The following is a 26178-nucleotide window of genomic DNA, read 5'->3' as shown; positions in this document are numbered from 1 at the left end:
AATCGGGGTCTTCTGGCCTCCAAGAAATCAGAGATGACTTTGGTGTCATTCACTCAAGTCTTGCTTTGAAGCTTCTTGACACTGAAACAACCCAAAAGGTTCTACAGGTGAAACTCAAGCTCCTACAGGCCCTTCTCCACTGAAAGAGAAGATTCAAGGGATGGACCTAGGCACAGATATGGGTTATCCCATGCCCCCACAACCAGTTACATTTGGAGATCTGGTGACCCAGGGATCCTTTATCTCTTTCGTATCCTGGATCCCTGTGGCAGTCAGCCTGAGGAAGTCTAAGGATCCTTTCTCAAGACTGTGTTTTTAAATGCATAAAATAAAATATATCAGATTACAGAAAAAAAAACAATTACCCCAAAAGTAGAGTTATCGAACTATTTAGAAAACAAACTTGTAATTTAATGATGTATCATTAAATCACCAAGATGGCTGGAGGAGAATTGATAGTTTTGACTTCAGCAACTTCTAAAAACTGCTCCTACAAATACACTGTGGCAAATTGCAAAGTGTCCTGGCTTCAAATCCTGTGTGACCTTGGATCTCAGCCTTCTCATCTGTGAAAAGGGGAGGGAATTGGACCAGAAGACCCTAGAGATCCCTTTTAGGTCTAAGAACTTCTGCTTCTGGGTATTACAATCCAAGCCCCAGAGAGATCCAAACAAAGCTCTGTGTCAGGTCTGAGGGAAGAGCTGTAACCAGGGTGGTACAACTGGGACTGCTTCCCTAGGGTAATGAATTTACAGTGTCTTTGACACTGTTGTACCTGTGGGGAATTGTCAGCCTAAAAACAGGGCTTAGCACTGAGTTAGCCATGATAATTAACCAAACTGAAATGCTACCCAATGGTAGGCTAAGGTGAGCTCCTTTGGGGCTTCTATTTCCCTCACTGGAGGATTATGGCCCTCCTTTCTTTTCTCTCTTTTTTTTAAGGTTTTTGCAAGGCAAATAGAGTTAAGTGGCTTGCCCAAGGCCACACAGCTAGGGAATTATCAAGTGTCTGAGACCGGATTTGAACCCAGGTACTCCTGATTCCAGGCTGAGGTCAAATTTGAACTCAGGTCCTCCTGACTCCAGGGCCAGTGCTCTATCTGCTGGGCCACCTAGCTGCCCCTATGGCCCTCCTTTCAATCAAGGGTGTGTTTCATTAGGCTTTTATAGAAACATAGAAGGATGTTAGATAAGTCTGCTAATCAAATAAAAATAAAATAAATTTATATAGCTTAGGATTGTTAAATGAAAGAAGACAGATATCTCGGGTGTAGGGGAAGAGTTAAGAGATGAAACTTCCCCTCTCCCCACCAAGAAATGGGGGAATTAGAGGAAGGATTTCTTTTCTTTTCTTTTTTTGTTAGTATTTTATTTTCTCAAGATGCATGTAAGAGCAGTTCTTAACAATTCATTTTCAAAACTCTGATTCCAGCTTCTTTCCCTTCCTTCCTCTCCACCTACCCCCTCATTGAGAAGGTAAGCAAAATACAAATCTGTGTAGTCATGGAGATCATTTCCATAAGAGTCATGTTGTAAAAGAAAATATACACCAAACAAACAAACAAAACCCCAACAACCCAAGGAGGAATTTATTTAATCTGATACTTAAGACTAACACAAGTGTGGGAGACAAACTTCAGCAGATAGTCATACAAAAATGAAAGCCTCTATTTCAAGGAGCTTATAGCCTTTAATAGGTTTTTTTCAATTAACAAGCATTCATTTTTCTTCCTTCTCCCCTCCTCCCTTCTCATTAGAAAAAGGGAAAAAAACCTTATATGAAACATGTGTAGTCAAGCAAAACAATCCCCTCATTGGCCATGTGAAAAAAAATTATCTAGTTCTATACCCTGTGCCCATGTCAGGAGATGGGAAGCAGACTTTGTTGTCTATTGTCTGGACCAGTGGTTGGGCATTGCATTGAGCACTGTCTTTCTTTTATTTTTTTTTTAGAAAGATTTTATTTATTTTGAGTTTTACAATTTTCCCCCTAATCTTGCTTCCCTCCCCCCACCCCACCTCCACAGAAGACAATTTGTCAGTCTTTACATTGTTTCCATGGTATACATTGATCCAAACTGAATGTGATAAGAGAGAAATCCTATCCTTAAGGAAGAAACATAAAGTATAAGAGATAGCAAAATTACCTAATAAGATAACGGGTTTTTTCCCTAAGTTGAAGGTAATAGTCTTTGGTCTTTGTTCAAACTTCACAATTCTTTCTCTAGATGACCATTGTCTTTCAAAAGCGTTGCTCTTTATAATATTGCTGTTATTAGAGAAATTATTCTTCTGGTTCTGCTCCCTTCAGTCTGTATCACATCAAATTAATTGTCTTCCTAGGTTTCTCTGAAACCTTCTTTTTCACCATTTCTTTCAACTTGATAGTATTCCTTCACATTCCTGCCATGTTCAGCCATGTCCCATTTGAGGACACTCAAGAAGCTTTAATTCTGGATAGCTATTTAATCAATACCTACCATTTATCACATACTCTGCTAAGTCCCAGAATACAAAAGAAGGCAAAAACATATCTGCTCTCAAGAGGCTTGCAGTTTAATAGGGGGAGAGGACAACAAATAAATATACATACAAAATACATACAGAGTAGGTGGAAAGTCATCTCAAAATGGAAGGGTCTAAGTGACTCTAAGGGAGTTTCTAACAGTTCAAGCCAGTTCATAATGTAATAGTATTAACTTGTGAAAGTAGTAAGCTCCCTATCGCTGGGGATGTTCAAGGAATGATCAGATCAGTCCTTCTGTCAGGGTTACTATAGAGAAGATTCCTGCAGCATACATTCAATAAGATGAGTTCTCAGGTCCCTTCCAACTCCAGGATTCTCCTGTCCTAACTTTCCACACCTTCAAAGGGCCTTTGAAGCAGGGTTGGTGTATCAGTTCTCTCTGGAGGGGGAGAAGATGTTTCATCATGGGTTCTTCGGAATTGTCTTGAATAAGAGTAGCTAAGTCTTCCATAGTTGAACACTGCTGCAATATTGTTTTTGTATACTCGTTTCATTTTGCATCAGTTCAGATAAACCTTTCCTGGTTTTTCTGAAACCATTTCTGATGTCATCAGTCATTTCTGATAGCACAAGAATATTCCATCACATTCATACCCCATAACTTCTTTAGCTAGTCCCTGATTAATGGGCATCCTCTAGATTTCCAATTCTTAGCCAGCAGAGAAAGAGTTGCTATAAATATCCATAGCCAAGGTCCTTTTTCCTTTTCTTTGATCTCTTTGGGATCTAAACTTAGCAGTGACATTGCTGGGTCAAAGGGTATGCTCAATTTGATAGTCCTTTGGGCATGGTTCCAGATTGTCCAGTAGGAGCCCAATGTAAGATGGAAATTACTCCTCACAAGTGTAAGAGGTTCATAGTTCATAAGGTGCTCTGACAGAAGGCAGAGCACAATGTAAAGAGAGCCTGGGAGTGATGAGGTTCAAACCCCATATCTGACCATTCATTCTTTTTCTTGTTTTGGGTTTTTTTAGATTTTTCAAGGCAATGGGGTTAAGTGGCTTGCCCAAGGCCACACAGCTAGGTAATTATTAAGTGTCTGAGGCTAGATTTGAACTCAGGTACTCCTAACTCCAAGGCCAGTGCTCTATCCACTGCACTACCTAGCCACCCCTCATTCTTTTTTTTTTTTAGGTTTTTTTTTTGCAAGGCAAATGGGGTTAAGTGGCTTGCCCAAGGCCACACAGCTAGGTAATTATTAAGTGTCTGAGACTGGATTTGAACCCGGGTACTCCTGACTCCAAGGCCAGTGCTTTATCCACTATACCACCTAGCCGCCCTCTCATTCTTTTTTTTAATAGATATTTTATTTTTCTAATTATGTGTTATGAAAGCTTTTCAACATCAATTCACATGTATATGCATATTTTTAAGTTACATAATTTCCTTCCAACCTTCCCACCCCCCCTCCCCTCAGCGGCAAACAGTCAGGTAAATATTGTACATAAATTTATGTTTAACATGTTTACAGATGAGTCATTTTTGGTATGAGGAATTAAGATAAAAAAGGAAAAGAAAGAAAACCATGGCGGGGAGGAAAGAAATACATAAGGGGAAATTTTAAAAAGTAAATGTAATGTTCATTCAAATTCTATATGGTCTTTTGGTTTTGTTTTTTTCCTCTGGTTGGGGATATCATTGTCCATGGTCTCCGAGGGTTGTCCTAGCTCTCTGAACTGCTGAAAGGAACAGCACCAGTTAATGTCTGACCACTCGTTCTTGTATGACCATGAGTATGACCCCCACCTTTGGGCCTCAGTTCCTTCACCTGTAAAATGAGAGGGCTAGATTAGATAGTATCTGGAGTCTCTCCAGCTGTATATTTATGATCCTCTCTGGGCTTCAGTTTTCTTCCTTCTCTGTAAAATGAGAGTGGAGATTGGGATTGGAACAGGGAACTCTGACCTTCCTCCAGGTTTAGATCCAGGTCCTAAATAATCCATCACTTCCCCTCTCTGAACCTCAGTTTTCTACACTGTCACAGTGGGGAAGTTGGTTTCTGGGGCTTTTCCATACTCAGATCTTTAATTCTATGATTATTCTCTTTCCCCTCCATAATATCCCTCAGAAGGAGGTGGGGGAGAGAACTGTATCAGCATTTCATAGAAAAAGAGAAATGGGATGATTTGTCCAAGATATCATCATAAATTTTGACCCAAAAAGGCAATAGTCAGGTTTACTAACCCCCTCTCCCAGAGCATTTTTTCGTCTATCTTGCTGCCTCTGGTGAATGAAATGAATTCTCCACTTTCTCCTGTCCCCAACTTCATTGAGACAGGGAGCCAGTTTCAATTTTTGACATTCAAATGCAACAATTTGAGATTTTTCAGTCTCAGGGAACCCTGTTCTCTGGATTCTCACCTTGCCCCTGTCTGAATGTATTTTCATTCTCTCTACCTCAGTTTCTCCTCCCTTAGTCTAGAAGCCTTCATTGTACTTGTGTCATCCTCTTTCCCACCTTGCATTCCTCATTTGGGTTTGCCTCTATGGTCCCAAGGCTGGTTCTAGGACAAGAATTCCATCCACCATGCTAAGCTGGGTAGACACCAGCTGGTCATAATTCCTGGAGCGATGTCAGCCCCACCAGCCTGCAAGAAACTAGGAATGAATTGGAGACCAGAAAGAACATTGGACCCATGGGGAGTGGGGGGAGGGAAGGAAAGATGAAAAGACCCAGAAAGGACTTCTTAGTCTCTGAGAAGTGTGCTGAATTATTAAGCATCCTCTTAATGATTCTGGCTGATAATAAACCTTCTATGCCCTCAAACAGAGGAGGAAATCTGGAGGGAAGGAGAGGGGAGGGAAAGAGAAGAGAGGGGGAAGAGGAAGGGGAGGTAAAGGGAGAAAGGAGGGAGAGTGAGAGGGAAAGGGGAGAAGAGAAGGTGAGGATGAGAGAGTAAAAATAAGGGGGAAAGAGGGAGAGGAAGGGAGGAGAAGGGAGAGGGACAGAAAGCTTTGAAGTAAGGTAGGGACTCTTAAGAGATGGGAGTTTAAAAGGAAGTGACTGCCAGACACATGGAGGTTATTGACTCTAATCTGCCTTGACTGGGAGAGGGGGAGGGCAGAATCTACACAATGCAGTGGAAAAAATAGCTGGCATCGAATCTCAGCTCAGCCAGCTTGGCACTTTGGTGGCCTCTGCCAAGCCCCTTCTCAGTCCTGTGCCTAGATTTTCCCATCTGAGAAAGAAAGAAAGAAGGGAGGAAGGAAGGAGGGAGGGGGAAGGGAGGGAGAGAGGGAAGGGAGGAAGGAAGGAAGGGAGGGAGGGAGGGATGGGGGAGGGAAAGAGGAAGAGAGAGAGGAAAGAAGAAAGAGAGAGGGAGGAAGGAAGGAAGGAAGAGAGGAAGGAAGTAAAGAAGAAAGAAAGAAAAGGAAGAAAAAGGAACAGAAGGAAGAAGAATAAAAAAGAGAAAGAAGGAAAGAATAGAGCAAGGAGTAAAGGAGAAGAGAGAAAGAAAGAAAGAAAGAAAGAAAGAAAGAAAGAAAGAAAGAAGGAAAAAGAAAGAAAGAAAAGGAAAGGAAAGAAGGAAGGGAGAAAGGGAGAGAAAGAAAGAGAGGAAGGAAGGAAGAGAGAGGGAGGGAGGGAGGAAGGAAAGGAGAAAGAGAAGGAAGGAAAAAAGTACAAAGGAAGGGAGAAAGAAAGGAAGAAGAAGAATAAAAAAGAAAGAAGGAAAGAACAGAGGAAGGGAGAAAAGGAGAAGAAAGAAAGGAGGTAAAAAGAGAAAGAAAAGGAAGGAAGGAAGGAAGGAAGGAAGGAAGGAAGGAAGGAAGGAAGGAAGGAAGGAAGGAGGGAGGGAGAAGGAGTAAGAAATCAAGCAAACTCCAGGGCATGTTCCTGCAGGAAGGCTCTATAGCTGCTATAGGGAAAGCTGTCCTAGTTCATGCTAAAAGATGCCCTTTTGCAGTTTGGGGGGAAGTCTACTTCCATTGGTGTATCCTCAAAGATCCCCTCTATGCCACTTCTCCCAGGCAAGGACTCTCAGTAGTTGGCTATACTCTAGCTGGACCCACATCCATCTTTCCTTTGCTCATAATTCAACATATAAATGTTGGTTATAAGAACCGTAGATCATTAGAGCCACTAAGGAACTTCCTAGAGCATACTATCAGCATCATTGTCCTCATTCTGCTTTTCCCTTCCCCCAATTTTACAAGGGCTGCTTGGGCAGTAGCTACTCCAGTCTTAGGATGGGAGGGGTGTTGATGGAGTTTCTCAAGGGTTATATGAGTGTTTGGTGACCCAAGACCTGAGTTAGTGCAAAAGGCCTTTGACAAAGCATCAGAAGAACTGACCTCTAGGCTGAGGTTTTCTATTCTCTGAACCATCTGTTTTCCCCACCTCTCTGTTTTCCAGACCTCAGTTTGCTCTCTGTAAAATGTTCCCTAAACTATCCATCTTACAGGAACACTTGTAGAGTTCATGTGTAGATTTGGAAAAGTTAGAAGCAAAAAAAGAAACCGGAGTAGAGAGTGGGGACTAGGGGTATGAAATACCACATACACACTGTCAGACTTCATGTATATACTGGCAAGTTCTGAAACATTACTCTTTTCCCTCTTTTTTTAAATTTTTTCTATATATGAGACAGTTCAAAGATGTAGTCAGAAATAATGATAATGTAAAATCAAAGCATATCAATGTATTTTAAAAGTTGCTGCAGTTATACAGATGACCTATATATATCATAATATAACCATAATATATCATAACATAATAATAGCTGTTGTTAGGATAAAATCATGTTGCTAAGAGAGCATTTCCATAGTGTTGAAAGCACATTGTAGATGTCTCATGTGATCCTCAAAGTAACTCTGGGGAAAGAGGAATTATTATTATCTCCAGTCAGCCAGAGGCTAAGTAACTTGTACAGAGTCACACAGCTAGTAAATGGAGGTAAGATCCAACTCAGGACTTTCTGACTGAAGAGATAAGTTTCTATATACAGCACCATCAGTCAAATGTTTTGCAAACCTGTACAAAGTAAACCATGATGACAAAGATTAAAGTAATGATGCCTGAAGAAAGGTGTGTCAGTTCTCCAGATAGTCCCAAGTGGGCTCTCAATGACTTTCTCTCCTCTCTTTCTTTCTCTCTCCCCTCATACAGCAGGAACTTCCAGTCCATGGGAATGTTTCAGCTGCCGCAAGTCAGCCCCTCCCAACTCAGGACCCACTCCACACTCAGATGGAAACCCTGGAGTCTCAACTCCTGTCCAAAGTCATGGCCCTGGAGAAGGAGCGCTCATCGCTGAGCAGCAGTAACCACAAGCAGCAGCAGGTGGTAGAGAAGGAGTTGAGTGCTTTGCAGGAACGGGTGTCAGAGCTGGAACACGGTGAGACCTGGAGAGGAACTCCCAAGGATAGTGTTTGGGGGGCAGAGAGTAGCAAGCACAGGCTCTGTCTTGGGCTTCTTGGGTTGCTGTCCAGGTGATGAAGGCTTGAACCAGGTGATGGTTACTGTGTGAAGAGAACAGAGATGAAAGAGATGTTGTGGAGATAAAATGGAGAAGATTTGGCTACTGATATAGAGAGAATGAGGAGGAGAGAAGTCAGAGATGACTCCAGGGTTTCAAGTGTGAGTGACTTCAGGAATAGAAGTTGACCTATTCTGAATTAGGGCAAGTGAGAAGATGTGTAGATTTAGGGAAAAGATGATAATTTTACTGAGTAATGGAAAAACTAATGAATGACCTCAAGGAGCTTCCATTCTAATGGAAAATTAGGGCTAGAAGAGAGACAGGGTAAAATGAGATTAGGGAAGAGCTCACAGTGGTGTTCATCTGAGTGTAAAGACTGAAATAAGGCCAGAATGGTAGGTGGAGCCAGATCATGGAGTATGAATGTTAAATTAATGAGTTGTAATTTTATTCAGCATTAAGTTGGAAGGAACTGAAGGTTTATAAGCAAAGAATAATCTAGCCAGCTCTACGATTATAGAATCACAGACTCAGGGATCCAGAGTTGGGTGAGACCTCAAAGGCAATCTCCAAATTCTTCATTTTACAGGTGAGGAAACTGAGACCTAGTGAGGGGGAAGACCTTCCGTATGGTCATGAAGATAGGAAATGACAGAGGGAGGATTTTCTTGATCATAAAGTCAGGACTTTTTCTTGGGTGTTAGATTGCTTTGATCATTCTGTGGAGAGAGGGGAATCAGGATGATGGATACAGCCAAGTATACTTAGGAAACTAGTGCAATACTCCAGTGATAAAGGCCAGAATTATGGTGGCTCCATGGGTGGAGAGAAAAGAGATAGAAAAGATGTGGAGATAAAATGGAGATTTGGCAATTGATAAGATATAGAGAGAATGAGGAGAAAAGTCAGAAATGATTCCAAGGTTTCAAGCTTGAGTGACTTCAAGAATAGAAGTCATCCAATCAGAATTAAGGCAAGTGAGAAGATATGTAGATTTTGGGGAAAGATGACAATTTTACTGAGTAATGGAAAAATTAATGAATGACCTCAAGGAGCTTCCATTCTAATGGAGAATTAGGGCAAGAAGAGAGATGGGGCAAGATTAGGGAAAAGCTCCCAGTGTTGTTTGCCTAAACATAAGACTAAAATAAAGCCAGAATGATAGGTTGGAGCCAGACCATGGAGTTTGAATGCCAGATTAATGAGTTACAATTTTATTCAGTATTAAGTTGGAAGTAACTGAATGTTTATGAGCAGAGAATAATTAGCCAGCTCTTGGATTATAGAATCACAGATTCAGAGATCCAGAGTTGGATGAGACCTAGAAGACCATCTCCAAATTCCTCATTTTTCAGATGAGGAAACTGAGATCTAGGGAAATTGAGACCTTTGGAGAAAGATGATAAATTTATTGAGTAAATGGAAAAACTAATGAATGTTGGGGAGAAGAATAATGAAACATATCTCCTCCCATACTTACAATAGAGAGGTGGTGGCCTACAGGGACAGGATAGAGGATATATTGTCAGGAAACAGGGTCTCTGTATTGGATGTTTTTGTTCAACTAAGGGGGAGTGATCAAAAAGAAGGGCATGATGGGAAATGGTAATAACAAATATTTAAGACATCATCAGTAAAATGTTTTTGTTTTTCGATGGAAGGTGATGAGTTCACTTTTGGATATGTGGCATTTGAAGTGCTAACAGGATGTTCAGGTAGAAGCTACCAGCAGCCAGGTGGGATTTCAGATCTGGAGTTCAGTGAAGCAGACAGGACTGGAGCTACAAGTGTGGGAAGCATGCTCATAGAAATGATCCTTGAAGTCAAGAGATTGGATGAGATTGCTTGGGGAGGAGAAAGAAAAGGGGTGAGAGTCTTGAGAGGTATCCACATTTTCTGGTGGAGAAAAAGAAGCAGCATTGAAGTTGACTGAAGAGGAAAACCAGGAGAGACCAGGAGACAAGGAAAGAAGGATAAGTTATCCAGGAGGAGATACTGGTTCAAGAAGCAATGTAGCCAAAGATTGAGGAGGAAGAGGATTACAAATAGGTCATTGGGAAATGACATGTTACAGAGAAGCAAGTTCTGAAGTCAATGGACCTGAGTTTAAATCCTATCTCTGATATTTACTGTGTGACCCTAAGCAAGTCACTTCCCTGGGCTTCAATTTCCCCCTTCTGAAAATTGAGGTTGGGAATTGAAGTGGGAAAGATTAAAGTGATATCCGGAATCCCTTACAGCTATAAATCCTAGGATCCTCCAGTCAGGAGGCCCTGGAGAGAGTAGTTTAAATCAAGGAGGTGAAGATGGAGAAGGAGAATTTTGTCTTTGAGAACATAGTGGCTAGGGCACTGAATTCAGAGACAGGACGATTAAATTTCAAAACTCGCCTTAGACACTTGTTATGTATTGGGAAAGTCGATTAACTTCCTTGGACCTCAGTTTCCTCATTTATAAAAAGGGGTTGGACTAGATGGTCTTTGAAGTCCTTCCCAGCTCTATGATTGTCTCTGGGTCTCAAGTTTCCTCATTGGTAAAAGAAGGGGTTGGATTGAACAGTCATCCATCTACAGAACTAGGAGCCTGAGAGAAGGTCTAGAACCGTGGTAAGGGTTTTGGTGATTGTTGTTTTGTCTTGTCGTTTGTTTTTTTCCCAGAGGGACATAAGGGAAGGCAAGGACTGAGGAAGTCTGAGGCAGGGAGCACAGTCCTTGCTGAGTGAGAGGCTTGAAATGGAGTTGGGAAAGGGGGTTGCAATTTGGAGCCTAGCCTAGAGGAGTGGGAGGAGATGGGAGCTGGTTCACATGGTAGAAGAGCTGGTCTTGTCAAGGTTCCTCCACCCCTTTCCCAGAGACTGGAGGAAAGGAAAAGAAGAGAGAATGCAAACGGGTGTTGGTAACTGGAGGAAGAGGGGTAAAGCAGCTCATGACAGATGGGCTGGAGCTTCTCAGTCAAGTAGGAAGGAGGACCATCCACTGAGAAAGGACTTTAAGGAGGAGGTTTGGAGCAGCTGCTATGGGGAATGTGAGAGTAAGTCAACAAGAGAGCACACAACACAAGTGATAACAAGTGTTTTTATTAAGGAAGCAGACCAGCAAGAGATTTGCAGTAAGGACCCACTCGGGGCTGAATGACTTCAGCTCATAGTGAATGTAACCAACACAGCGTTCATGACTTTCTCCAGACAGGAGTAGAATAACAACGCCCAGACAGCTGGTTTTACATTGAGTTGGGGAAGGGGGGGCTAACGTGACAGTGGAATGTTTATCAATTAATCGAAAATTAAAGCCTTATTATGTGTCAGATGCCATACTTGCGGATGCAGAGACAAAAGTGTAAGTCTGCCCTCAAGGAGCTTACATTCTGTAGAACCAATTCACTTCATTTAACAGTCAATTAACATGGGTAACATACTAACATTGGCTAATATAGAAATGTTTTGTGTGGTTCCATGTGTATAATCAACATCAAATTGCCTGTCTTCCCAAGGTAGGGAGAGAACCTGGAACTCAAAATCTTTAAAAATGAATGTTAAGGGTGGCTAGGTGGCCAAGTGGATAGAGCACTGGCCCTGGAGTCAGGAGTACCGGAGTTGAAGTCCAGCCTCAGACACTTCATAATGACCTAGCTGTGTGGCCTTGGGCAAGCTACTTAACCCCACTGCCTTGCAAAAACTAAAAAAAAATGAATGTTAAAACACATTTACTTGCAAATATTTACTATTTAAAATATTTAACAACATAAAAATACATTAAAAACAAAATGTGCAATGCTTTGCAAACTTTAAAGCATTAATAAATGCTAGATATTATGATTAGTAGCTTACTAGATGGTCTCTAAAAACATTCCAGTTTTACATTGATATTTATGATCCTTTAATCCTAGATTTTCTGGGATTTTGATGGGACAAGCTGGTTGTGGAAGATGTGAAAGGAGATTCTAGTTTAACTGTTGGGTTTATTTGGAAATGACTCTGAGGTCCCATCCAGCTGGGGACTCCTGGGAGTCTGTGATTGGTTGACCGAATAGAGTGTTAGCATCAACAGCCGTGGGCATCCCTGACTCATCAGCAAACTCCTTGTATCTGAGCACTTGGAGGGTGGTTGGGACAGAGTCTGAGTCTACCTCTGTCATTTCCTCTGGGACCCATCATCTCCTCCCTCTGACTTCTCTTTGCCTCTTCTTCCCTTCTCTCTGGTTCTTAGGGGCATCAGCCTACAGCTCCCCAGATGCCTTCAAGATCAACATCCCAGTGAAGAATAATTACATGTATGCTCGTGTGCGCAGGACCCTGCCGGAGCTGTACTCCTTTACCATCTGCATGTGGTTGAAGTCCAAGTCTGGGGGGATGGGAATAGGCACACCCTTCTCCTACTCAGTGCCAGGCCAGTCCAATGAGATGGTGCTCCTGGAGGCAGGGCATGACCCCATGGAGCTGCTCATCAATGACAAGGTGAGAGTCTGGGGAGTGGAATGGAGGGCAGTTAGCATTTATTAAACACCAACTGCAAACACAAAGACAAAAGTGAAACAGGCCCTGCTTTCAAGGAGATTTCATTCTATAGGGAAGACATAGCACAAGCCAGGAAGTACAACATCTATAGAAAGGAAATTCATAGTCATTTGGGGGTGGGGAAAGAATTAGCATCCAGGAGGATCAGAGGAAGTTGAGTGGAAGGGGTTGGCACTCGGGTGAGCCTTGAATGATGTCAGGGAATCCAAGTGGCATTGAAGAGAAGGAGGGTATCTCAGGCTTGGGAAACAACCTCTGAGGCAAGAAATGTGACTAGGGATTGAGGAAGGAGGAGGACCTGGAAGGGTTGGGACTGGAGGAAAAGAGACCAGGAGCTCAGAAGGGGAAGGGGGCTAGGTTTGAGAAGGCTAGGGAAGGAGGAGGCTAAGGCCAAGGAGACAGTTGTGGAGGAGAGGGAGTCAGAGGTGATTGTGTAAGCTAGTATAAGTGGTTTGCCTTAGAACAGTCCTGGGAAGCAGGTGGTGGCATCGCCAGCTTGCAGAGGACTCAAACTGCCTTTATCTGGGTCACAAAGCTAGCTAGTGGTGGAGCCAGGATTCAAAGCCAGTTCTCTCCTGACTCCAAGTTCAGAGCTCTATTTACCATGAGAGGCACCTAAGGGAGTTTGGGAAGGAAGGGACCAGAAGGTAAGGAGATTTGGGGGGAAGAGACCAAGGGAGTGGTGAGGAAGGGTCCCCTCCCTGCCATTCACCTCTAGTCAACTGCCTTGACTTCTCCTAATCCTCTTCTTTCCCTTTTCTCTTTCTCACTTAATAGTATTTTTTCCAAATACATGTAATGAGAGTTATCAACTTTAATTTTTGTAAGATTTTGGTTTCCAAATTTTCCCTCATCCCTACCCAAAATAGCAAGTGATCTGATATAGGTTATCCATGTTAAACTATTTCCATATTTGTAACATTGTGAAAGAAGAATCAGAACAAAATATTTCCCTTTTCTTCCCCAGATCTGATATTCATCTTAATAGAGCAGACCCCAACTTCTTTCATCTTGTCCCCAGGAAAAATATGGGGGAGGTAGCTAACAGAGGCCCCCCCAGTTTCTCCAGAAGGGCAGGATTATTTCTTCTCCATCAGTGCGTGGGTAGTTTGATTGTGTGATTGTGTGACTGGGTATGTGTGCAACTGTGTGGTTGTGTGTGCGTGCATGATGGGGGCCAGAATAGCATCAAATGAGGAAGGATGTTTTATATTCATGCAGAGGGTGGAGTCCTCAGTGGTTAAGGAGAGAGAGGTGGGAGCAGGAAGCCAGCTGCTCATATAGTCTGTCCTTATTGAGAGGCCCTGGTGCCCCACAGAGTCTGGCTGTTTGGCTTCTGAGGTCTCAGTCCATCAGTTTCCCTATAGGGAATCAGGACTGGGACTTGGGATGGATTCATAACTAAACTGGGCTAATCTCTGGTCTAGGGCCCTTTAACCAACACCCCACATTTCCCTAGGGCTTCCAAAGCGCTTTCCCCCAGCCAACCTCAGAGTCCATTCTTGGACCCAGAGAAGGGAAGGAACCAGCCCAAGGTCACAGACTCAACTTGTAAGATAACCAAGATCTGAATTCATATTCTCTGACTCAAAATCCATTACTCTTTTCACTGCACTTAGGTAGGAAGCAGTACAAGCATTACTATTATTTTCTGATATTTACTACCTTGGGTAGGTCTCTTCCTCCCTCTGGGTCTCAATTTATTTATTTATAAAATGAGGGAGTTGAATTTGATAAGTCTCTAAGTCTATGATTCTAGTCTATTTTGCAGATGAGGACATTGAGGCTGAGACAGGCTAACGAGCTCACGATCATAGTTGCAAAGTGTCTTCATGGTAAAATTGAAGACCCAGGGACCTGTTTTTAAGCTGTGGTGCTGCCCCTACTCCCCGACCCCAACCCCCAGTTAGGATGAGGTCTTGCTTGTCTCCAGTGGCTCATGGGGCAGTCTCCTCCTTGATGGCCTCTGATGAATCCTACTGCCAGGGCCATCCCTCACACTAGACAGGTTCTATTCATAGTCTCCATTCTCAGACGATGAGCAGCTATCTTCTGCCAATGGACCCTTCCTTCGCCTTGCTTGTCTGGGACTTAGTCCACAGTCAATAAATATTTACAAACAATGCCCGTCACTGCTTCTCTTGATTTCCTTTTCAATAAAATAAGGGGATCTGGTTAGATGATTAGGAAGACCCCTTCCATCTCTAAAGCCTATGAACCTAGAATGTAACCTAGAAGGAACCGTTGAGTCTGAACCAACTCACTTTGCAAATGAGGAAACTGAAGCGAAGAGGAATGAATGACTTGCTCAGGGTTTCTGAGTCTAGATTTGAACTCGTCTCCTTTTTTAAAATTCATTTATTTTTCCAACTGCTTGCAAAGATCATTTTCAACCATCATTTTTGTAAGGTTTGGGGTTTCGCAGTTTTCTCCCTCTCCTTTTCCTGACAGCAAGTAATCTAATATAGGTTCTACATGGGTAACCATGTTAAACATTGCCATATCGATCATGTGGTGAAAGAAGAATCAGAACAAAAAGAAAAAAAAGAAAACAGATTTTAAAAATTGAAAATCGTATTCTTTGGTCTGCATTTAAACTCCATTGTTCCTTCTGTGGGTGTGGATGTGTCCTTGGGAATTGTCTTTGATCAGCGTACTGCTGAGATGAGCAACTCCATCACAGTGGATCATTATGCAGTGTTGCCGGTAGTGTGTACAATGTGCTTCTGGTTCTGCTCACTTCACTTAGCATCAAACTCAAAAAGTCATCTTGACTCTAAGCCCTGATCTCAGTCATTCTACCATCTAGCTGCCTATGATTCTTATTCTGAGCTTTGCTGGCCATGGGACCTTGGGCAAGTCACTTAACCTCAGTTTTATCATCTGCAAAATGGGCAGGACTTCCATGAGGAAATCACACTGGACTTTTAAATTCCAATCAGGTAGAATCATTGATCTAATTAAGGGACTCAGGGGAATGGACCTCACCATACACCCCCACTTCTTCAGGGGTCATTCTTGTGTCTCTAGGACCTAATGGCTCCTGGCACATAATAAATATTTAATAAGTGTTTGTTGATGGATTGATTGAAGTTCCTTCATTGTTGGAGGATTTCATTCTTTTGGCCTCAGGAGTTTTTTTGGTTTTTCAGGAGGTGTCCATGAAAATACAGGCAGCCCTGAGAGATTAGCAGTAATAGGTGAAGGGGGAGCTCACTGCCTTTGCAGATAGAGTCACCTGTGGAGTCAGGGATGGGGTTCAAGGTCTGTCTGTGACCCAAGGCATTTCACTTCTCCCAGGCCCAGGCAATTCTCCAAGATTCAATAAGTGGGCTGTCCCATCCTCCCATTCAACAGCAGAAGGAATTTTCCTGCTGCATTTCCCATGCCAATAAAACCTCCCAACTGTGCCCAGCCCCTCACACTGAGCAAGGACTCAGTAGCTGTATCTTGAAATGGGTTATTGATGGAAGGAAAAACTTCCTAAAAAGTAGAGCTACCCTCATGACGAATGGGGTGAGTTCCCCATTGCTGGAGGCAGGTGAGTGGGTAGTTCTGCTATGACCTGGATGGGATCTCTTCTGCCATTCCCTTTAGCTCTGAGGTTTTCAGTGACTTGTTGAAGCTGATTGGGCAAAGCCTGAGTATCAAGCATGGGCAGGAAGCTCTTTAACTTAGGTCTTTTGTGTTCATTCTCAGGTGGCCCAGCTGCCACTGAATCTGAAGGATGGACGTTGGCACCACATCTGTATTGCATGGACCACAAGGGATGGCCTATGGTCAGCATACCAGGACGGTCAGCTACGTGGCTCGAGTGATAATCTGGCTGCTTGGCATCCCATTAAACCCCATGGGGTTATCATCCTGGGGCAGGAACAGGTGAGGAGGACTTAGATCCTGGGAAGCTCAGAGGAAGCAAGGGAAGGGAGAAAGAAAGAGAGGGGAAAAGGGAAAAAGAAAGGGAAGGGGGGAAGAAGGAAAAGAGGGCAAAGGGAGAAAGGAGAAGGGGGACAGAGGGAGAAAGGGAGGGAAGAAAGAGGGAGGAGTGAGGAAAGAAGGAAGGAAGGAAGGAAGGAAGGAAGGAAGGAAGGAAGGAAGGAAGGAAGGAAGGAAGGAGGGAAGGAGGGAGGGAAGGGAGAGGAGAAGGAGTGGAAGAAAGGGAAGGATGGAGGAAAGTAGGGAGGGAGGGAGGAAGAAATAGGGAGGGGGAAGAGGGAAAGGGAGGAGAGGAAAGATCTTTCTGGAGGAAGCAGCGGGGACTAATCCTAGGAAACTCCTGCATTATTAAAATATCTAATAATGGTGATGATTCTTTCAAGCTTAGTTGCCCTTCTAAGATTTTTCAAAGCACTATTATTGGCTTGCTTAATCTACACACCATTTTTGTGAAGTCAGATAAAGATGTCTGAGATGAGAGGGTCCTTAGAACACAGCATGTCAGAGCTAGAGGAGGCTTCGGGGTTCTAGTCTAATCCTAGAGGTTCTGGTCTAATAGCCTCATTTTCCACAGTGTGGGAGGGGGTCATTTCCTCATGTTCATACAATGGGGCAGTAGCAGAGCTGACCCCAGGCCTCCAGATTTCTGACTTCCCTGCTGCCCACTTCAAAAAAGCAAGCACCGCCAGGAACCACTAGTGTTTTATTAATTGAATTTATGTCTGTCTCTCTCCTCCCTTACCCCATTTCTCCCTTCCTTTCTTCATTTCCCCCTTGGTCTTCCCCCAGGATACATTGGGTGGCCGATTTGATGCCACCCAGGCTTTTGTGGGCGAGATTGCCCAGTTCAACCTGTGGGATCATATCCTGACACCAGCCCAGATCTTGGGCATTGCCAACTGCACCTCCCCCCTGTTGGGTAACATTATCCCCTGGGATGACAAGCTGGTAGAGGCTTTTGGGGGTGCAACCAAGTTGGCTTTTGACTCCTGCAAGAGCAAGGCCAAGGCCAAGGCCAAGGCCAAGGCATGAGGGTGGGAGGTGGGCCTACAATCCCAGCCTCCTCCCCCTCTGTCGTTCCCCAGAGGAGCACAAGGCAGGCAGCACCCCTTCCCTTCACCCCACCCTTCTCATCCTTCCACCTTTCACTCTTCCCTGATAGACCTTGGATATCATTGCTTCCCTCCCTCCCCCCCCCCATCATCCACTCTCCCACATTCTCCAGGTAATGAGGACAGACACCTGCCGATACTCAGCAGCTGTGACTTGTTCTGTCAAGTGTAGGGTGAGTCCTGGGGAAAGGGGGGGCAGGAGGGACAACTGAAAGCATGGAATTGCCCACCGCTGGGCCCACTATCTTGGGCATGTCTCTGTCTCTAGCAAGAATTAATAACTGACCAGAATGGAGGCTTGGAACAGATCACGTCTAAAGGGACCTCAGCGTTCATCTACTTCAGTCCCCTCTCTTTTACCAGTGGGGGCTGAGGCCCAAAACATTATCATTTGAGTTCAAAGACATAGATATGGAGATGGAAGGGACTTTATTAAGACCATTGCCTCCAATATCTTCATATTACAGATATGGAAACTGAGGCCCAAAGGATTTAAGAATTTAAAGTTAGGTTCATCTCTTTGACAAAAATCATGGATCCTCAGATCATAGGATTAGCTAGGTGGCACTATAGTACACAGAGCATCAGGCCTTAGAGTAAGGAAAACTTGAGTTCAAATCCAACCTCAGAGAGACGTACCAACTGTGAGAGGCTGTATAAGTCTCTTAATCCTGTTTGCCTCAGTTTCTCCATTTATAAAATTAACTGGAGAAAAAAATGGTAAACTACTCTAGTATCTTTGTCAAGCAAACCCCAAATGGGGGTCACAAAGCTATGACATGACTGAAATGATTGAACAACAGTCATAGATTCAGATCTAGAAGTAACTTCAACATCTGGTCCAAATCCCTCTTTTCATAGATGGAATCTGTGGCAAAGCCAGAATTTGAACATGTCTTTTCTGCCTCCATATCCAACTACTTTCCTCCTCCAGTCCTCCATTTATCTGTCATCACCCCCATCACAAGACATTAAATGGTGTCTGGGCATCACCAGATGTGTGGTGTGGGGGATATTGCCTGAGCACTGGAGGGTCCATCTCCACCCATCCCTCTGTTCCCAAGGAGCTCATTTTCATGAGTTCCCATGAGCACTGCCAACAGATATGGCCTCCCTCTGGACCTAGCATTTTTAGGAATAGGCATTGGTGCATCAGGGTCCAGGGATTTTCTATAAACTTGGCCAATTCCCTTTTCCTTCTGGACCCATCATGGGCAGATCTGCCTTCTTACCAGACCATAACTCTAAAGTATTTCAAACATCACTCAGCCAGGCTGTCAGGACTTGGCATAGAGGGGATCTCTGCTCCTTCATAATGCCCCCAAATCACCTAAGTAAGCATTTTTCTACTCCATCTCTGACTCCATCCATCTTCGAAGCCACCATGCATCCTAGGGGGTCACATGGAAGGTCTTGGACCAGACAGAGGTCAAAGGCAGGGTGCTGAGGTCCAGGTCCAAGACCCAAACCAGTCAATGTCCATAGGGATGACTGAGCAGGGTCTCATGTCTCTCAGCCTGTCTTATGGAAACCCCATTTTGAGCTAAAGAGGAGAGGGATATTTGCTTAATGGTGGGTTTGAACCTCTCCCAAATGAAGAGATCTTTTTTCCATTTTCCTTCAATTAAATGATTAAGATGTAAGCTGCCTCAGACCTTAGATATCTATCATAAGAATTAAGTGCCTATTAGGTGAGGAATCTTGAAATACAGACTAGAAAAGAAAAGGGACCAACAGATTTAGCATCTGTCATTCTGTCGGTCATTTGGGGTGATTGGCCTTGGGGTGATTGCCATTATCATCATTTCTCTGACAAAGTGATCTAAGAACATTTGAAAAGGAGGAGGGAGGCTTTCAGCTGAGAGGAGCAGGGAAAGTTTCACGGAGGAGGTGGTGCCTGAGATAACCCTTAAGGAAAATAAGGGATCTTAAAGAAAAAGCAAAGATTAAGAGGAAATTCATCCCAGACTAAAAGGTCATAGTGGATGCATGGAAATGGAAGAGAGCTTTTCTGATTTGGGGAATCCCTATGACTCCAGTCTGGTTGGAATGGAGAGTATATGAAGGGGAATTGTGTGAAATAAAACCAGAAGGGTAGATGGGAGACAGACTGTGGAGGGCCAAGACTGCCTGCCTAAGTAGTTTATGTTTTATTCTGTGAGCAACTGGGAAATACAATGATTTTGAGCTAAGGAATATAGGGCTATAGGAAAATTATTTGAGCAGCTGTGTGAAGGATGAACTTAGGGGGGTGGTGACCAGCTGAAACCCCACTATGGGAGGAAGAGGGACATAGGCTGAGGATGCCATGGGGTTAAGTAACAGAGCCGCTAGACAAACAAGATGACAGGGAAATAAGTTGAGTGGGTACCATTCAAGTTACATTTAGCCTGGGGTAGCTAAGTGGTGCAGGGGGCAGAGCATCAGTGCTAGAGTCAATCAGAAGGGCCTGAGTTCAAGTCCGATCTCAGACACTTGATCCTTACTAGGTTTGGGCAAGTTACTTAACCCCTTTGCCCTACAAATACCTACACACACAAAGTTACATTTAGTCTCATAAAGGCTTATTAGGGTTAGGGTAGCGCACAGGGCTAGGTAGGTATTGGGAGCTCTGCCCTCCTGGAGTTTATAGTCTAACAGGGACATGAGATTCACAGATAACTGTAATTCAGAGTATCAGCTGTTTCACTCAGCAAAAAAGGACAAAATCAAGTCCTGTAGCTGGCATTTGAATTGGGTCTCAGAAGATGGCTAGGAATTCAATGGATTTAGAGGGGGAAGAAAGAAATTTCAGGAGTATTACCATGTATAAGAAATGCAGGCCTACCTAAATTGGCTGAAGCATGGCGTATGTGGAGGAGAGTATGATGAGATTAGGAATGGAAAGGTTTGGTGGTGCCAGGTGGTGTGGAATGTTAAATGCCGGACAAAGGAGTTTAAACTCTATTCAGTGGACAATAAGACTATGCATGCCCCTGCTAAGAAGCATGAGGGTACGTAGCCTAAAAGCTATTGGTTGGTTATTAATATCTTCTCATCCTTTGTCAAAATGGAGATGTTGGTTTGTGTTACAAAGTTATGGTCCATAATGTTTCCCAAAGTCCCAGAATCCACCTTCACACATATCTTCATGCCTTAGAGAGAGATAGTCTTACTGAAAGAAATAAAGACAGACTGGCATTCATCTTATTGTTCAAGGTCAGGTTACTGGTGATTCCCTCTTTAGAAAAACTAGTGAAATTCCCATCTTGACTCCAGATGGATTTTTATTTAACTGGGAAATAGTGTTTGTGGAACCCAGGATGATTAAACATTGTTTGGAAATGGATCCTTCACTGGGATCAATCTGGAATGGGCACTTTCCAAGTCTTTAGCTTGGGCTCCCTGCACAGAGAGGTAAGATTACAAACTGAAGAACAGCAGCCTCCCATGAAGCTTTATCTCTAGAGCACTGCTGTCTCTTACATCAAAGACAATTACCTATCAAGTTGGCCTGTGATCTGCAAAGCTCATCCCGACTGGGATCACCCAATCCTTACCATAACTGATCACTCAGGGCCAGCTCTTTACAATCCAGTCCATGGGTACTTGAGTAATAGGAAAGGGAGCCAGCTTTGCAGCATAACCACCAGGTGTGGTGGTTGATGATGTCCTTGTCTTGTGGCATCTCAAAGGCCTGTTTCTTTACTTGGATGACATCTGCTAGATCATTCAATGCAGGATTGGGAGTCTGAAGATGAAATATGAACCTCAGGGCAAGAAAACAATACCTAAGGAAGCATTCTGTTTAAGCAAGAGGTCAAAAGTCCTCATTGAAAGGAAATACATTTCTGAGACAACTGATATTTAAGGGTTTAAATTACACCAAGGGATTTACATAGATAAACACATTTGATTCTAGGACATGCATAGTTACTATGAATATTATTAGCCCTACTTTATGGATGAGAAAACTGAGGCCTAGAGCAGTTTAAGGGATTTGACTATGGTTAGGGAATTAGAGACAGATAGAGACAGAGAGGAAGGGACAGGGGGAGAGGGAGAGGAAAAGAGAGGGAGAAAGGAGGGAGAAAGGAGGGAGAGAGGGAGGGGAGCTTCAAATCCAGTAACAGTAAGTAAGCTCTGATGTGACTTCTTAAGCAGGCAAAAGGTGATTCAAGTCTCATAAATGAGGATGCAGGAACAAACCTTGGGGCTTTGTAGTCCAGTCAATCAATCAAAATTTGGGATGACTGATCCAAGATTCTAGAATTTTGTGGAATGCCAGCCTATGATGACACAAGTCAGTGGGAGGTATATTTAAGGTCATGATGAAGCATCAGTCCTGAAATGCTGAACAAACTGAAGGTCTTTACAGTGGTGATGGTGATGATGATGATGATGGGGTTACTCAAACTGATCACATTATTAATAATGAATTCTTTCAACCATCTTGAAGTTTCAGCTTGACAAACCCTTTGGCTGCTCAGGGATGTTCCAGAGACTAAGAGCAAGAGATCCTTATGGATGTTCATTTGCTGCCTGTTAGTCATCACATTACTATAACTTTCCCACTACCTCTTTTTCTTTTCAAGAATCCCATCATGCTTCTTAGGCAGGTCAGAGGTGGGAACTTACCCCACTGGTGCTCAGCTCCTGTGAGTTACCATACTCTTTGGTTCATTTCAAGAGATACAGCTATTTTCTGGATATGGAATTTCTAGCCCTTGACTAGCAGTAGTGTGTTTCTATATTCTATAATTTGGTCAGAACAAGTTTTAAAGAACCCAGTTGGAAATCCAGTCTACTGCTCCAGAGCTTGTCAGGGCAAAGCAGGAACAAGTTATAGGAATAGATAGACAGAAGATGTTGATATAGAAAATGTTGCTGTCAGAAAGAAGAAGAGCAAAACTTAAAAAATTATTCATCTTCTCTTTTTACATCACCTTCATTTCCCAATATATCCCTCTTCCTATCCTATCCAGAAAGTTATCCCTCATAACAAAGAATCAAAAAGTGTAAAATCGAAAGTCAAAACCAGCACATCAATCAAGTCTGACAGTATAGGCAATGTTCTATATTCATAGTTCCCCATCACCATTTCTACAAAGAAGAAGGACCTTCTCATTTCTCTTCAGGGACAAAAGGACAGAACACACAAAGTACACAAAGACTGCCTTTGAAGATTAGCGAAGACAGATTCTGCTTTCATAAAACTAATAAGCTTACAATGCAACACAAAGATCTAACAGATACTATAGGTAGGACATAGTTTAGGGTAGATATTGTTAGTCAAAAGAGGAGGCTTCAAGGTAGTCAGAGGCTCGAGGTCTGGCTGTGAGATAGAGAATTGAGATCCTTATGGCCAGAGGCCTTCAGGGAGAGGCAGTGTGGTCAGCACCCTGGATAGCATCCATGGGAGCAGTGGCTCTTTAATGGCTAATGTCTACACTACTCTCTAACCTCTTAGCCCTGGGCCAACCCTACTGGTTCTGTACTAGTGTTGAAGGGACCTTAGTCTCATCCACTAGGCTTCATCACTATGTCATGGGAGAAATCATCTTTTCATTCATCCAACATTGATTGAACACCTGCCATAGAGAGCATGTTGTGCTAAGCGTGGGGGGGAAATGTAAAGAGGTGATCCTTGTCTTCATGGAGGATAGAGTCTAGATCGAAGGTGGGAGAAAAATATGCAAATAATTCTAATGCAAAATAAATTATATGAATGTAATAAAGCAACATCACCAAGTTATTGAGGGCCGAAAGTACAAAGTAAGTTTGTAGCCTGGTAAAGAGTCTGGCCTGGCATGGGTAAGGGGAAGTAGTGTGAGATAAGAATATAAAAATATATTAGGATTAGGCAGTAGAGAACCTTAAATTCCCATTTAGAATCTTGGGGGTGACAGGAATCTCCCAGAACATCTAGTCTTGCAGTCTCTCTTGGGGCTGGCCCCTCAAGGGAATTCAGCAAACTGGTTGGGGAACTTCATCCTTTCTTTGCCTTACAGAAAGGGAAACTGAGGCCAAAAGAAGTTAGTGAGTTGGGTTTATATGATGGCTCACACTCAAACTTTCTGCTTCCTTGGCCACTTCCCTTTTCTACACATGAAGCTGCCTGACCTTTGGAGTTTTGGATGATTGGTGATCTTAAAAAACCAGAGTGCCTAGCAATAGGAAAATATTTATTTATGGCATAACCCCAAACCTTGGCACCCACCTCCACTAGGAAGCATCTCCAAGTCACTGTTCCCCTGAACAAGGGAAATTGAGGCATTGATGGGGAGAAACATGTAATACAGGTGGAATGATTGAACCCAGGAATCCTGCCATAGAAGAATACCTCCCGAGGGGCTGATTGTACTTTGACTAATTACAAGTTGCATTACAAAGTCTCGCTTTCTTTACTGTTCCTCTCTCCATCTCTTGGTCTCTTATCTTCTTTTCTGGCCACCAGCCAGAGACTTGGCACTGCCATATTATTCTTCCATAGCCACATCATTGTTCTAAGGCCCCCGGCTCTACAGGCCCTTCCCCACTGGCACATTCGAATATCAAGAGCCAAAAAACATTCCTTCTCTCTTTCTTCTATACCTGATTTCAGCCACACTCCCCAAAGACCCAGTGACGTTGTGGTCGCTATTTAGCCAGAACCAACAGAGCCCTGAGTTGCCCTGGTAACAGCTGATGACGGCAGCAAGAGCTCTGGGTCAAGGGCTCTATCAATAATGCGATGTCTTGTTGCCATGGTGATAGCAGAATTCAGAATTTGAGTATCTAGAATATGGGGTTTTCCCCTCCCCCTTTTAAAAATAAAATCTTTGTTGACAATTGTGTATAAAAGAGGAAGTGGCTAAGGGGGATATCTCAGAATTGTGATGCATGCCATTGGCCGTAGCCAGTTATGGTTAAGGCCTTGACCTTGTTACCAAGACAGCCTGTCAGGGAGTGCCTGGTCCTCATCTCTCATGGCTGAGTCCCTAGCTGCTGGAGTCCCTAGCTTTCTCCCTGAGAAGGAAGGAAAAGAAAACAAGAGAAATTGGAAGTCTAGGTTAGGTCAAGGTTAGGACCCTGACTTGTGCCCCAGACAGTTCTTCCTTTCTCAACGTCTCTATCTGTCCAGATGGTGTGTTCTTGAAGGATGTCGGTTCCTCAGACCCTCAGGCACAGGGAGGACTCAGTTATTATTACTGTCAAAAGTGTTTCCTTTTTCACTTTGTCTCTCTGGTGTCTGACCATATGATAGGCTCATTGAATTAAGATTTCTTCCATGTCTCATCTGAGATCCCCATGATCCTGCTAAATCTAAAGCCTAGTTGTTTCCAAACTCTTGTCCTTCTAAGGCAGAGAGGACAGGGAGGAAGGTTATTTCCTTGAGGATGCTATTGTTCAACCACTCAATCCACTGAAGAGACTGACAAAAGGAAGACATTGCCTGCTCTCAGAGGGTTTAAATTCTAATGTGTGGAAAGGGACCTGGAGTCAGGTGAAAGGGGGTATTATCATCTGAGAGGGAATTGTGGGGATTATTTACGTTATTAAAAATCAACCTCTTTGTGCTCCCCAAAAGTACGGGATGCAGAAAGCAGATGGCAAGTAGTTCAATACACATGGTTCAATACAACATTGGCCCCATAGGGAGGTTTGAAGGAAAGCAAATGATCTCAGACCTTTCTAGAAAGAGAAGGACCAGTCCTGCCCCATCCATAGGCCTATTTTCCCAATGCAAGCTCATTTTCCTATCCATTTCTCTCCTCTGAGACCCCACACTCTCAAGTGCCAACATGGAGGCTCCTATAGGGCCTTGTGTCATGGGCAAGCAGGGATGTGGACAGCTTGGGGGGGGGGCACTGCCTTGATCTCTGTGAAGCTCAGGATCAGGTGAACCAAGAAGTTAAATCCTTCTTTGTGAGGATTTGGTCCCCACGGTGGGAAGCAGGGAGATAAGGGAAGGCTTTCATCTTCAACAATAATACTTGCTCTCCTTCAAACCTGGTCCCATTGATGTCCCAGTGTTTTCTCCATGTTCTACATGACTCCTTCCATGTCCTACCCCCTCCCCCTATCTGCTGCCCTCTGGCTCCTCCAAATCCCACTGCCCTTCCTTGAGTGTGACTCTACTCACCCCACCCTAAGACACAGGCACCATTTGGGGGACTTGGCCTGTGAGACAATTGTGTTTGAGTTGTGCGACACTGTGATCCTCGTGACCATCACTGAGACCACACATTCTGGCTCCTCCAAGCTGCTCTTTCTTCCTCTCTTTCCAGACCCCCCCCTCCCACCACCCCATTTTGTACATCTGTGACATGAACTGCAATGTGTGTGTGTATGTGTGTGTGAGAGAGAGAGAGAGAGCTATTGCATATTTATTAACATGTGATTCTTTTTTTTTTGTAAATTTGATTGTTGACAATAAACGTGATGTTTACTTCCTGCCTCTTCTTTCCAGGGGTGGGGCTGGGAGGGAGGACCACCTCTGAGAACAGTGGGCAAAGAAGGCAAAGGCCCACCCTAGCACCACCTGTTCCTCCTCTCCGTTCTGTAACCCCTACTGTTCAGTCGACTTCACTAACAACCCAACTTGATCAAACACTATGTGCAATACCTCGGGTTCCAAATTGGAAATAAAAAGATGAAAAATGACCACCAAAAAGCATCGATTCATCACCTACTATATGTCACCTGCTGGAC

At 43.6% G+C, this 26178-nt stretch overlaps 1 protein-coding gene across 1 annotated transcript in view; it reads left to right on the top strand.

The window, feature by feature from the left end:
- Window positions 1-25932, top strand: part of NPTXR (neuronal pentraxin receptor) — a 41998-nt gene extending 16066 nt beyond the window's left edge. The window contains exons 3-6 of the mRNA XM_074221079.1: window positions 7635-7860; window positions 12150-12397; window positions 16157-16336; window positions 17183-25932. Coding sequence (XP_074077180.1) covers window positions 7635-7860; window positions 12150-12397; window positions 16157-16336; window positions 17183-17425 — 897 coding nt within the window. The 3' untranslated portion in view covers window positions 17426-25932. The remainder of the gene's footprint in view (window positions 1-7634; window positions 7861-12149; window positions 12398-16156; window positions 16337-17182) is intronic.
- The last annotated feature ends 246 nt before the right edge of the window (window positions 25933-26178 follow it).

The sequence above is a fragment of the Macrotis lagotis genome, chromosome 2 (genome assembly GCF_037893015.1).
Source record: "Macrotis lagotis isolate mMagLag1 chromosome 2, bilby.v1.9.chrom.fasta, whole genome shotgun sequence".
NCBI lineage: Eukaryota > Metazoa > Chordata > Mammalia > Peramelemorphia > Peramelidae > Macrotis > Macrotis lagotis.
The sequence above is the reverse complement of the archived record's forward strand: the minus strand, read 5'-3'. Positions and strand labels throughout refer to the sequence as shown.